This window comes from Staurois parvus, unplaced genomic scaffold, assembly GCF_062004578.1.
Source record: "Staurois parvus isolate SC_StPar_1 unplaced genomic scaffold, SC_StPar_1.0 ptg000239l, whole genome shotgun sequence".
Taxonomy (NCBI): Eukaryota; Metazoa; Chordata; class Amphibia; order Anura; family Ranidae; genus Staurois; species Staurois parvus.
In genome coordinates, this window is record NW_028318035.1 from 2,943,318 (window position 1) to 2,957,373 (window position 14,056).

Here is a 14,056-nt window from a genome sequence, read left to right on the forward strand (position 1 = left end):
GGCTGAGCAATCAGAGAGGAGGTCCTCCCCTATATAACACCTCCTATACAGGACGTACTTCAGGCTTTACGCCAGTGTCTGTAAGGTGGATGGTCACTGAAAGTGTTGCTGTGCTCTTGGAGCATACCTGAAAGCCCAGAACACATCCATTAGATAATCAGGGACTTTAATCAGATCCATTCAGAAAGCTATGACCTAAAATGGTTGGCACCCCAGCCTCGCTGGATAAGCAGAAGAATCCTCAAGGTTTTGCCTGTAAGGCAGCCTTATAACACTGGATCCCATGCAGATGGAACCGTGTGGTTTTAAATCTGACCAAGGTGCTTCCAGCGGGGTGCTATACAGGTCGAAGGCAGTAGCCCCTCAGCATGGGGACTGAGTCCTTGAAGGTCTGCATGACAATGCCCACCATGATGGGTGAAGGCTGGTGCCTGATGGAAGTCAGGGACCTGCGGCAGGACTAGTAAGATAACTCCTTTTTTCCTCTTTGTAAGTAGAAACAAACAAAAGCTCTAAATTATAGGGAAAAGGAGAGGTGCTGTGACTGTGAGTTTCCACCAGTGGGAGTGCTCACAATTGTTCCCGAGATGTGCTTGCTCTTTTTGTTTTCAGCCACTAGAGGGAGTGTGGCCAGAAACAGAAGTCGGCCATATTTGTTTACCTGGAGGCCAGGACACACGTGGGCTGCTGCTGAGGAATCTCCTGTGGTCAGGACACACAGTGGACTACTCAGTAGGGGCACGTGAGTACTCCCCTGAGGGGGAAGCGTGGACCAGTCAGAAGCCACCCTAGGTGGCTCATAAGGCAGCATTTGCATGGAGTGTTTTTTCAGCACACTAGTTGCATAGCTATATCACTGAGGTCTGTGTTACTAGTGGAGGTGCACAGGTTTGTGCTATCTGAAGTAATGTCTTCCAGAAAGTGGAGTGGGGGAGATGCAGCAGGAAAGGGCGCTAATGTATCACCACCAGGTCCTGAGGAACCTAGCTGAAGGTCCGCTGTAATATCCTCTCCTGACAGGCCAGAAGTGACTGGGCAGTCTGTGCCACTTTATATTCAAAAACAGCGCATCACTATCCTTCACAGATCTTCAAATATTCTCACCAGAATCTCCTTCATCAGAATGTGTTGTATATCATAAGATCACCTCTCTCCTCCTTGATCATCCAATCGACTGCTTCCAATCTCCAAAACAAAATTAATATAGTGTAGTAATTCTCACATAAAAGTAAACTGTGTGATACACCGTGAAGAGTGAAGAACACTATGCAAATCATGTCCACCACCAATCCCACTACTCTTACCCTCATAGGGAGAAAATGTGTATTTCACTCTCCTTTGCTATAAATAGCTTCCAAATATAAGTGTAGCCACACTCCATCCACCTTCAATGTGCAAAACAAATCAACGTGCTCGATCCCTGCCCCTTCAGGTATGCACCTTACCCTGCATGTCTTGATAATTGCTTTTCAATATACGATGTGCTCTGTAATCCATTTTCTTCTCCCTCACTCTTCATACACTCTCAGTGACCATGAGAAAACAAACATACACACCCATAGTGCAGCAGTATTTTCAATAATCAATATAATAGTAAAATTGCGCTTACATGAGACAGCAATGCAAACAACCTATTCCAAAAAGCCACCGTGGTACTTCCGGTAACGTCTGACATCACATCCGCCTAGGCGGACGTCGCTAGAACCACCAATCCTGGAGCAGGAATGGGTGGAGCTTGAGGATGAGGAAGAGCTGGAGGAAGGTCAGGCAGTAGAATTTCTGCTGGAGGAGTCACAGCCTGAGGAGAAGCAGGAGGTCTCTGTCTCCCAGTCTCAGAGATTATTAGTCCAGGACCTCACTGATATGGTGCAATCTGGATTCAGGCTACCTCTGATAGGAACCTTCTGAGGTTACTTATTCTTCCCTGGGCTCTTTAAAGCCTTCACAGAGTACTCAGACCTTTCTGGTGCATCCTCTTCTGGAGCAAATTATGTATCCTGACTTAGGTCACCCAGATAGGACATTTGTTCCACCAAAGAGGTTTACGGTTTTGTACGCCATGGAACAAAAGTTTAAGAAATGGGGGTTGCCTGTAGTGGAAGATGCAGTTTCATCCCTGAATAAATCTTTAGCATGCGCTGTGGATAATGTACAGGTTTTCAAAAATCCAGTGGATAAGAAGCTGGAGTCTCTCCTTAAGGCCTCCTTCTCCCTGGCAGGTTCTGCCGCACAGCCAGCTGTGGCTGCTATTGGCATTTGCCAGAGTCTTTCTGACCGTGTAAAGCAGTGGATTGGAAGACCATCAGTGCAGGGGGAATGCTTGGTTGAGGATCTGGAGGATGTTCCACGTGCCTTGTGCTTTGTGGTTGATGCTCTTAAGGATTCAATTCAGCAAATTTCTCACTTGGCCCTCTTATCAGTGCACATGGGCAGGGTTTTGTGGCTGAAGAGTTGGTCAGCAGAACTGCTGTGCAAAAAATTGTTGGCAGGTTTGCCCTTTCATGGGAAATGGCTGTTTGGGGAAGATTTGGACAAATATATCCCTTTTTTTAAGGTGTCAGGGGCTTTGGTTTCTGGGCCCTCATCTACCAGGCAGTCCTTTCATCACACACAGGTCCCAGCCTTCAGAGGTAGATCTCAGAATCAAAACCCAAGGAGATCCTGGATGCAAAAGTCTTCTAAGAGAGATCCAAGTTCACCTCCTTATGAAGGGGCGCCCCCACTTATTCGGGTGGGGGGAAAGGCTTTTGAATTTTGTGGCCGCATGGAGGGCTCTAATCCAAGACAAATGGAAAGTTTCCACAAATTCTCTGGGGTACAGAATATAATTTTGAGTATTTCCCTCTCCCTGGTTTCTAAAGATCAAATATACCAACGAATCCAAAGAAAAGAAGAGTTGTATTACAGGCACTCGATTGCCTAATGGCTCAAGGAGTAATCACACCTGTTTACTGTACCAAACCCAAATGGGGATGCAAGGCCCATTTTGGACCTCAAGGGGCTAAATCTGTTCATTAATGTCCTATTCTTTCATGTGAAATCGGTTCAGTCAGCAGTAGCCTCCCTACAGGAGGGAGATTTTTTTTTTTGGTGTCCATAGACATCAAGGATGCATACCAGCATGTACCGATATGAATTCCTCACCAAAGATTGCTGCGGTTTGCAGTAGGGACTCAGCATTTCCAGTTCATTGCACTACTGTTTGGGCTGGCCGCGGCTCCAAGAGTTTTCACAAAAATTCTTGTTCCAGTGTTGTCGCTACACAGAACTTGGGAAGAAATCGGTCACAGGTTATCTAGACGATGTCTTGCTCAGGAATCAGTCACTGCCAGATCTGAAGCAGGATATGGTCCTTACGATGCAGATCATGGAACACTTGGGCTGGGTGCTTAACCTCAAGAAGTCGGTCCTGGAACCAGTGCAGAGCCTGGAGTATTTGGGGATAGTCCTAGACATGGTTCAGGCAAAGGTATTTCTGCCTCCAGGGAAACATTGCGCCCGGAAGGTTTGCAGTTTGAAGGCCAAGAGGTATCCTTCAATTCGCCTCTGTATGAGGTTGCTGGTTAAGATGGTGTCCTTGTTTGTGGCTAGTCCCTATACCCAATTCCACTCCAGACTTCTGCAAAGGTACATTCTGTCTGTTTGGAACAAAAAGATTCCGGCCCTGGATTACAGCATATCTCTGTCTCCAGAGGTGCGGCAGAGCCTGAATTGGTGATTGATAAGTCACAATATGGAGAAGGAAAGATCCTTTCAGCAGTAGTGTGGAAGTTGGTAACCACCGATGCCTGTCTTTCAGGTTGGGTTGCCGTTCTGTAGAAGGCCACATTTCATGGAAAATGGCTTCCACGGGAAAGGGTTCTTCCCATCAGTGTCCTGGAAATTGAAGCAGTGAAGCTGGCTCTGAGGTATTGGACATCCAGGCTTCAGGGTTGGTCTGTAGGGATTCAGTCCGACAACGCCACAGCAGTGGCATACATCAACCACCAGAGCAGTACCAGGAGTCAAGGTGCTCAGAAGGAGGTGAACTGCATTCTGACCTGAGCAGGGAGATATGTTCCAAGTCTATGAGCAGTGTTCATTCCAGGTGTGGAAAATTGGCAGGAGGATTATCTCAGTCGCCGGCAGTTGATTCCAGGGGAATGGGCTTTGCAACCCAATGTTTTCAAGGAAATCTGCCAGCGATGGGGTTGCCCGGATGTGGATCTATTGGCATCCAGGTTCAACAACAAGGGCGGTCTTTTTGTGTCCAGAGTAAGGGACCCTTGTGCAGCAGTTGTAGACATCTTAGTGATTCCTTGGAACCAGTTCTCACTGATTCTCCTCTTATCCAGCTGCTGCCACGTCTCTTACGCAGGATTCAGGAGGAATCTATTCTGGTGATACGGATTGCTCCCAGCCTGACCCAGAAGGGCCTAGTACGTGGATATAATGAGGATGGTGATAAACGAGCCGTGGGCCTGCCGTATCAGCTAGACCTGTTGTCTGAAGGTCCTATATTGCACCCAGCTTTTCAGTCGTTGAACTTGACAGTGTGGCTATTTTGTCATCGGTCAAAATTGCCTGTTTGTACCATTAAGGGCCAGGTTTCAGCATTAGCTATTTTTTTTTTCCCAGAGGCCCATTGCGTCTCACTCATTGGTTCGTACCTTTTTACAAGGAGTGATGTGTATTGCTGCTACTGTCAGGTTGCCTTTGTGTCCATGGGACCTGAACTTGGTTTTGGAGGTTTTGCAAAAATCCACCATTTGAACCTAATGGAGAGATTTCACTGGTCCTGTTGACTCGTAAGGTGTTGTTTCTAGTGGCAATCACTTCAGTGAGAAGGGTGTCGGCGGTGGCAGCTCTATCTTGCTGAGAACCATTTCTTGTTTTGCATCATGATAGGGTGGTGTTGAGACCTTATCCATACTTTTTTACCAAAGGTGGTTTCTAGTTTTCATCTCAGTCAGAACAGTTCTGCCTTCATTATTTCCTAGGCCTCAGTGAGCAAGAGAAAGATCTTTGCATACCTTGGATGCGGTACGTGCTATAAGGGTCTTCTTGAAGGCGACAGCACAGGTCTGGAGGTCAGATGCTGTATTTGTGCTGCCAAAGGGGCCTAGGAAGGGGCAGGAGGCATCCAAGGCGACTATTTATTTGGATCTGCCAATTGATCATTCAAGCCTAAGGTTTGAAAGGTAAAGTCCCACCCTTTTGGGTGAAGGCAGACTCCACCAGGAGTGTGGGGGCATCTTGGGCAATCTGCCATTAGGCGTCAGTGGCTCAGGTTTGCAAGGCTGCAAATCTTCGGATTATGGACAGCGACTATCATGGTGTCAAATTTCTTTTTGCTTTGGGACATCCCACAGTCATGAATAGCCTGCTCTGCTTCCCGTGATGTACGATAAAGAAAATTGGATTTTTTTTTTTAAACATACTTACCTGTAAAATCCATTTCTTGGAGTACATCACGGGACACAGAGGTCCTGCCCCTTTCTGGAATTTTCATTGCTTGCTACAAAAAAAAAAACCTTCTAACCGCCAAAGCTAATGGCCACTACTCAGTCCTATTGTAAGTTCGAAAGAGCAGAGCCCTCGAACGCCTCGTGTATTATTTTGTTACTGTACTGTCTCATGTACTGTCCCCCACTATAATGTACAGTGCTGAGCAAACCTTTTGACGCTATATAAATACTGTATAATAAGAAAAATAATAGTCATGAATATCCTGCTCTGTGTCCTGTCGTATACTCCAAGAAATTGATTTTACAGGTACGAATGTAGAAAAGCCCCAATTTTTTCACATGGGCTCTATTCTATGTCCGCCAAAGGGACAAGCATCTTTACAAACATGCCTTTTACAGATGTGTGAGGAGCTTAAAATGATGCTGTACTCTTAAGTTTAGCCATGTGAGCTCTAGTGAACATACTCTTACAGAAGATATCCTCAGATGCCCAACTTAACATACCTGCAAGCCAGCTATACATTGGCAGATGGCTTCTGCAGGTTGTCCTAGAGGGCACTGGATGTGCGGTATAAACTGTATGTAGCTGCGGCTACATACGGCATACCACACTGTGCTCCGGGTGCAAGATGAGACTTCCAGTCAATCACAGCGGCCCTCAGCCACTAAGAGGAAGCAATGTATTCTATCAATGAATACAAAGCTTCCTCTGATTCAGAGAGGCAGGCTCATGATGTCACAACCTGACAGCCGGAGGAAGCTTTCTGCCCCCTTAATTTTCACTTGATGATCCTGCCAGCAACACACTTCTTGTCCTAGGGAAAACATTCTAGAGATGTGCAGCATTGTTCACCTACATTGCTCTTCTAATTTAGACTACAAACACCCCCTTCTTTATTACAGTTTACATGTTTTGTAGTTCACAGAAGATGACTGGGAAGATTGGCAACATTGCTTTATACACTGCTCAAAAAAAAAATGAAAAGGAACACTTTGAAAACACATCAGATCTCAATGGGGAAAAATCTCATGCTGGATATCTATACTGATATGGACTGGGTAATGTGTTAGGAATGCAAGGATGCCCCATCATTTGGTGGAAATGAAAACGATCAACCTACAGAGAACTGAATTCAAAGACACCCTGAAAATGAAAGTGAGAAAATTATGCAGCAGGCTAGACCATTTTGCTGAAATTTCATTGCAGCAACTCAAAATGGTACTCAGTAGTTTGTATGGCCCCCACATGCTTTAAAGATTGACTGACGTTGGGGTATGCTAATGAGATGATGGATGGTGCAACCTGGAGGCGTTGGATGAACTGAAAAATGATATCCCAGAGGCGTTCTATTAGATTTAGGTCAGGCGAGCGTGGGGGCCATTCACTGGTATCAATTCCTTCATCCTCCAGGACCTTCTACGGCCCTGTCCAGCTCTCCTAGAGTAACTGTCTCCTGGAATCTCTTCCATGCTCGAGACTGTGCTGGGAGACACAGCAAACATCAGTCTTTGGATGTATACAGTAATTGCAAAAGATAAGCAATCTTGCCTTAGTACCAGTGAAGTGATGTAAATTTGAAAATTTTAGTGAAAAAGTGGTTTTTATTTTAGACAGTTCGATAACAAAAACACACCCACACCTTAGGCACAAAAGTATACTTTACAAATTTATATTTATTATGAAACTATGTTATGCTTAAATATACATCAGAACTACTTAAAAAAAAAAAAAAACACTCAAAAAATGAATGTACATTACAAACAATGTTTATATAAAACAAATTAAACAAAGCTGCACATATATAAAGAGAAGTGCAAGGATGAGCAGAGACTGGCAATACAGTATGTAAAGAACACCAGAACAGCAAGATCTTTAGTGATACATGTAATTACTGTCATCTACAGATCTTCAGTTGCAAGGCCTGAGTCCTGGAATGATTCTGCTCTCTGCAGTCAGCTGTTCATTTGGTAAAATTCCCATAGACAACTGTGAGCCAACAACCTATTCTGACTGACTGCAAAGTGCCAAGGAAAAGTTTGCAAACTTTGCAGCTGAAGATCCAAAACTGGAGCATGCAGGTAAATGTAATGCGTATCAACCACACTTGCCACTAACTAATAGATCTTTAGGTCCTGATGTTCTTTAAATATATAAAGAAAGTGATGATACTTTGTTGTGGTTTAACAAAAGGAAGGAAGACATTAAAGGCACATTGATAACAGCTCCCAGCAAAATTACTTTGCAGATCATAAAAACAGCAAGTCAGGATCTGTTGGCTTTATGCTACAAAACGGAAGTTAAAATAACACATACCATGCTATGTTCAAGCTATAGCCTGCAGGTTTTCAACCGACTGAGAAAAAGAAAAAAAAAGGAGGAAAAAAAAAAGGTATTAGGCAAGTAAGCCAACATAATGTACTATTCTCTATCGAAGAATATATTCCGTCTCCATTAAAGTGTTACTAACCCATAAAGTGTTACTAACCCACAACAGTAAAATCAGTCTGTATATGCAGTAACGCATGTTTGTTATACTCACTGTGGAACTGAAGGAGTTAATCCTCAGCATTGTGTACAAGTTGTTTGATCCTGTCTTCTCTGATCCTCCCCTTCTTTTGCTGTCCCTAATGCACCTGCCATAGAGCAGCAGTGACAAGTCTGCATATGCTCCGATTGGTGTGTATTGCTAGAGCGGTTTTCTTTTCAGCGCTGTCTGGACGGAATGTGGTCAGGGGTCATGCAGCCTCAAAGGACAGTCAGAGCAGAATGAAAGCTCGTCCTACAAGAGTAACCAGTGCTTGGCCAGACACGGATAGAAGTCACAAGACTGCGATAAACTGCTAGCAGTTTATATTTACTAAAATAATTGCATTTCCATGTTCTGTGTATTGTGGGAGAACAGATGAACAGTGAATGCAGGTTCCTGGGTTTAGCAACACTAACTAGATGACAGAGAAATGACAGGGAATAGAGTAGTATGCGCGGCTTTCTCTTAGTTTTGTACCATCCATGGTAGTCAGGCTAAGGCAAGCCATACAATATACAAATTTCCTTTAGATTTACCAAACCATATAGCAGAAGGTCAAACCTGAACACTTTCAATTTGTATGCAATCAGACCAGCCCTTGCACTACATAGTTGAAGGCAAATCTAAAGGAAATGGAATAAGGGCCAATTTACACTGACTCACTAAATCGTACAGAAAATAGATGTACATTTCCATCCATGTTAGTCGTGTGCGGACGTCTGTTGACATGCATTTTCGCACATGTTAAGCGTACTGCATTTTCACAGGATATCCTGTGCATAGTGTTGGCATCCGCTTACATCTATTGTGTTGTGCTAAAATGCATTTTAACGCAACGCAGCATTATGGTGTGAATAGGACACATTGGAAATGGCTTTTCAGATGTCCTTCCGTTGATTTGCATTTTACAGCTGTGCTAAAACATAGATCAACACACTGGTGTGAATTGGCCCTAAGAAAATTGTATAACGTATGGCCAGCTTCAATGGCAGACTCTGGGTTTCTGCCTAGAAAACAGCCATGTATGCATACAATGGTCATTAAACTGTATTAACGTACAAAAGACAACATTCTACTTTACACATGAAAAAGCAAAATGTGTCTTTTTCCAGCCAATTCTACAGAGACCAAAGTGCAAAAAAATTACTATGAGCAATTGGAAGTCTTTCATTTTTAGAATTGCAATAAATTGCCTTAAAGTGTTACTAAACCCAGGACCCTGCATTCACTATATCTGGTCTCACAGTACACACAACATGGAAATGCAATTATTGTAGTAAATATAAACTGCTAAATACCTTTTCTCATCAGCAGTTAGAGCAGTCTTGTGACTTCTATCAGTGTCCAGCAGAGCACTGGTTAAAACTTGTAGTTTTTATTCTCCTGTAGGAGAATGCAGGACCCCTGAGCTCTGTCTGGAGAGATCTGATCATATGCACTCTCCCAAGAAAACCCCCGAAAGAACTCTAGCAATACACACTCAACTGAGCATGTGCCGCCTGGCCCCATAGCCTCTGTTCTATCAGGAGATATTTAGGAGACACTGGAAGAAGGGGAAGATCGGAGAAGACAGGATCAAACATTTACACGTTTTTACACAATGTGGAAGATTAACTCCTTAGATTCCACAGTGAGTATAACAAGCATGCTTTACTGCATATAAAGACTGATTTTACTGTTGTGGATTTAGTAGCATTTTAAGCTATCTGCTTGTTATGAGTTAATAAGCATCATTGCTGTTTGCAATATAAAGTTAATGTCATTAAGGGAAGAAAAAACAAAAACAAAAAACTTAATTCCCATTTTCCTGTGAGGCAGCCCAACTAAAAACTGGGCTATAGGTATGGACTGGGGAGGGACAGTAAGTGCCAAAGCTTTGTCTTATCAGCACAACCCTGCATTTATGCAAAGCATAAAATTAAATCTGCTGATAGTACGTGTAGACAGCTCTCAGTGTCTGCCCTTACCTGCCAGCACCTGCTTTTGTTAAAACAGACACTTTAAGGGCTGCAGTATAAAGGCCATTTGTACTGCTTGTCAGGTAACAAATTAGAATTCTGTAATAATGGACATGCCAGATATAGCAATGTCAACTAAATCTGAAATTCAGGAAGATGTAGGGACACAAATGAATGCATCTCTAAATCAGAATTAATATTATAAGGGATTTTAAAGTCTTAAAGGTTTTTTTTTTTTTTTTTAACCTTCATGCATTCTATGCATGAAGGTTACAACCTTCTGTGACTGGGGTCCCCCCCCAGCACCCCCTTGTTACCTGAGCCCCATTGCGATCTCGTGCTGTACCCGAGAGATGAGGCTCTCTGCTCTGTCGCTCCTCACAGGGCAGATCGATAGCAGCAGGAGCCATTGGCTGTCAAACTCTGAAGAGGGAGTGGGGTGGGATGGTGGACAGGGCCAAGCCCCACTGTCTGTGGACACAGGAAGTGGCTTCCTATACGGCACTGAAGGCGGATAAATCGAACTGCTCTGTACAAAACCACTGCACAGAGCAAGGAAGTATAACAACATGTTCATTAAAAAAAAAAAAAAAAAAAAAAAAAAAAAAAAAAGCTTTACAAAATCACTTTAAATGTATTTTTCAATTGCAAACAGTGTTAAGTACCTGTAAGTATCCACCTCTTACAGTCCCTGCAGAGCTTGGCTAGAGTGTGAGATGACGAAGCAGCACAAGGAGCCAATTTGTTCATGTGCTGCCAAGAAGCATGCTGATAGGAGAAAACAGAGCAACAAATATCACTGTGCCACTTCTCCTTTCACTGTCCAGGAGTACCTGGGCTCAGAGGGTTGAATGACGGATGGGAAAAAACACTGCGGGGCAAATCTCTGGATAGAAGCAGAATATGTCAGCTAAATCTGGACTTGTTATTTTAGGTTCTTATGGGTCTTGTTATTTTTGAGTTCTGCCTTAAACCAACAAACTGGCAATTTTATGAATGCATTCCGAGTCAACATACTAAAAATCGTATTTCAATGGCACAGAAAACAACAGATACAAAAACACTGTACATGTAACTTCACATACATATGAAATCTTTAGTCACTAAGCGTAAAAAACACTCTAGAACGAATGTAAAAATATATATAGAGATTTCTTCTATATATAAAAAGGAGGTACATAAAACGGACAACCTGAAAAAAAGAAAAAAAAAAAAAAAGTATGGCTAGTCTGCTATTTGCACATCATAGCTGCATGGGAAAGTGCTGTCATTGTGCTTATTCTTAAGGCATAGATGACAGATATAGTTCCACAAATACATCAGAAAATGATGCATTGGGTCTCAAATATTCAAAATGCAACAATTTGATGCCCGTTCAGACTGATTGCAGGAATCTAAATTTGAATCAGGCAAATATTATAAATGAGGCTCAATACAATTGGATAATGTTCCAATAGCTTTAAAATTGATCAGCAATCTGCACTGCCAAATTGTTAATGTCAAATACATTTAAAATGTATTTTTTCATTCAAATCTGACACAGTAAGCATAAAATTATTATGAAAGGTTCTAGTCCATCATTAATAAAGGTGAAAATATCACAACTTTTGGTGTTAACTATGTAGTGCAAAGAGTAACAGTCTACAGTAAAATACAGTAAACCCCACAAAAACTATATCTTTCAATAGTCTATAACTTGCTGAAAGTTAATATCGGAGTGGATGCCATATTACAGCACACTCTTTGCATTCATAGATAATCTTATTGTCATACTACAATTAGAAGCTCTTCCACTGACAGAGGATGCCAGGAGGATGGGGGGGGGGGGGGGGGCTGCAGTTGGAAGTCTAGAAGGTTGGATGTAATCATGCAGTGCAAGTAGCAAAGAGGATGTGCACAGTGCAGTAACCCCATCAACCAAATTTCAATTTTCCACACACAAAAATCGATTAAAAAAAAATAAAGTGAAGCCTCATTGGTTGCTGTGCTCTTACTGAATAAGCTCATTGTGTACTTTGGACATGATTATGAAAAGTGGAAAACGGGTGTTATTTAGGTAAATGTATCTAAATAATACACTTGTACTATAAAATTGTACAGCTTCTGTATAAAAATAAATACTGCAGATTAGTATAGTACTAATTATTTTACATCAAAAGATATGCATGACACATTTTCCCTTTCTAAGCATGGAAGTAATACTTGTTACAAAGTATGGCTTGCTTTGAACACGTGTGTAACCGTTTAAAAAAAAAATCAAATTATTGCTTTTCAACAAGTTGTAAATCCTTTACTGAGGCACTGTATAGGATTTACTGGATGCACCTTACACATGACAAATATCCTGGGTTTACCATATAAAAAAAAGGTCATGCCACAGTAAACATGGTTGTCATGTCAACTGTGTTTGTGATATTGCAAATTATGCGGTTGCACAACATATTGAAAAATTATGTAAAAAAAAAAAAGAAAAATCAAACCATGGTAGATGTTTTTGCTATAAATGTTTGCTCAATTTCAAACAGATGACATGTTACCACTACAAAATACTCAAGAGCCCCATAAAATTAAACAAAATATTGATTTCATGTAACATGCTAATTGGGGACTATGTTAGGGTGGAAGTTTATCGCTAAAAGAAAACAAACTCAAGATTCCACCAAAATCTCCACAATATGGTCTATCTCATTCATCTCGGCTTTGCAGTGAGTGTGTGGAGCTGCCTGAGAGGACAAGCTGTCTAACATGTCACTATGACCTAATTTAGAATTTCCCATCATTCCTGTTAGTACAGTATCAAGATCATAGTATGAAGTGTCAACTTCTGAAAATAATTCTTCCATGGCGCTTGGGTTTCTGTTCTCCAAAGATTCAAAAATATGGTCTAAAGACTTCTGAAAGTGTGCCTTATTTTCCTGGGGACTCTCAACCTCCCAGAATCCAGACGAGTTCTGCAAAGCTTTTACTGAAGGCACTGTTGATAGTTCAGAGATCTCCTGGGTCTCTTGGACCTCGAGTTCTTCACTGTATGCGATGTAACCATCTTCAATGTGTTTTGAATCATCCTGCTCTCTGGAGGACCGGCAGAGAACATCTGTGGAAACTAGGCGCTCTAAAGGAGCCGGATGATCTGGTTTGTGGTCATGAAACACTGGCCAGCTGCCGTCTTGCGTCATTTCCTCTTGTATTTGCCGCACTGTGTTGGCAATGAGCACCGAACGACACAGATTTGGTTCTACCAGCATGTGGCAAAGCTGGAGTTTCACTAGAGACATATCCAAAAGTGACTGGCGCTCAAGGGCGTAAGATGGAATAGTTTTCAAGTCAACCAAAGACCCATCAACTTCTTCATGGTCAAGGCACTTTCTCTTGATTCCTCGAGTAAACATTGTAATCTGTAAAAGGTGTAAAAAGAAAAAAGTTTAAACACAAAGCAAACAAATATTTAAAAAGTACTGTGTAACAGACATTAAACACACTCAAATAAAACTGATAAGTTGACAAGTTTGAGGAAAAAAAAAGCCCAAAAACAAAACAAAATTAAAAAAACAAACAAAAATAAAAAAACAAGGAGTTGCAAAACTCTAGAAAAATTAAACACACAGGCTGTTAATGTGATCACAACCACTTAATTTCCAATATATCAAACATATACCTCTTGAGAAGGCAATTACAATGTTTTCTCCGGGTTTGTAATGTACCAGTAAAGAAAAGTGGCATAAAACTTTGGCACAGTCCATTTCTAGGCCAATGACAGCTACAGCCTGCACTGGAGAATACATGATGCTTTAGAAATTCTTGATCCACTGCACAGTTAAGCACTATGGATGATCCTCAAATGAGAAGTTTTTAAATGACAAGGCATCAGGAAACACCAGAGTCTTAACTCTGCACAAAAAATGAAAATAAAGCAGTTAGTTAATATACAGACAACCTATGTCCGAAAAACACAAACAGAGCATAACCAAGTTAAAGCAGAAATGCTTTGAAGACTCCGCTACATAGGAGATTTCAGAAACATGTAGCTGTGGAACAGACAACAGTCACTTTCTTTCAGCTGACTGCATTAAGCAGAAGTGAAATCAATTTGCTAAATCTTAGAGAGCCGCTATCAATGCCAATG

At 41.9% G+C, this 14,056-nt stretch overlaps 1 protein-coding gene across 1 annotated transcript; it reads right to left on the minus strand.

The window, feature by feature from the left end:
* Positions 1-10,521: 10,521 nt before the first annotated feature.
* Positions 10,522-13,810, minus strand: CDCA4 (cell division cycle associated 4). Its single transcript, XM_089680310.1, has 2 exons — positions 13,589-13,810; positions 10,522-13,328 (listed from the first exon to the last, which is right to left on the minus strand). The coding sequence occupies exon 2, from the start codon at positions 13,320-13,322 to the stop codon at positions 12,582-12,584; it is 741 nt and encodes a 246-aa protein (XP_089536436.1). The 5' UTR covers positions 13,323-13,328; positions 13,589-13,810; the 3' UTR covers positions 10,522-12,581.
* Positions 13,811-14,056: the final 246 nt, after the last annotated feature.

Coding starts and splice junctions, on each gene's coding strand:
- CDCA4 (XM_089680310.1), bottom strand. CDS start 13,322: ATGTTTACTCGAGGAATCAAGAGAAAGTGCCTTGACCATGAAGAAGTT.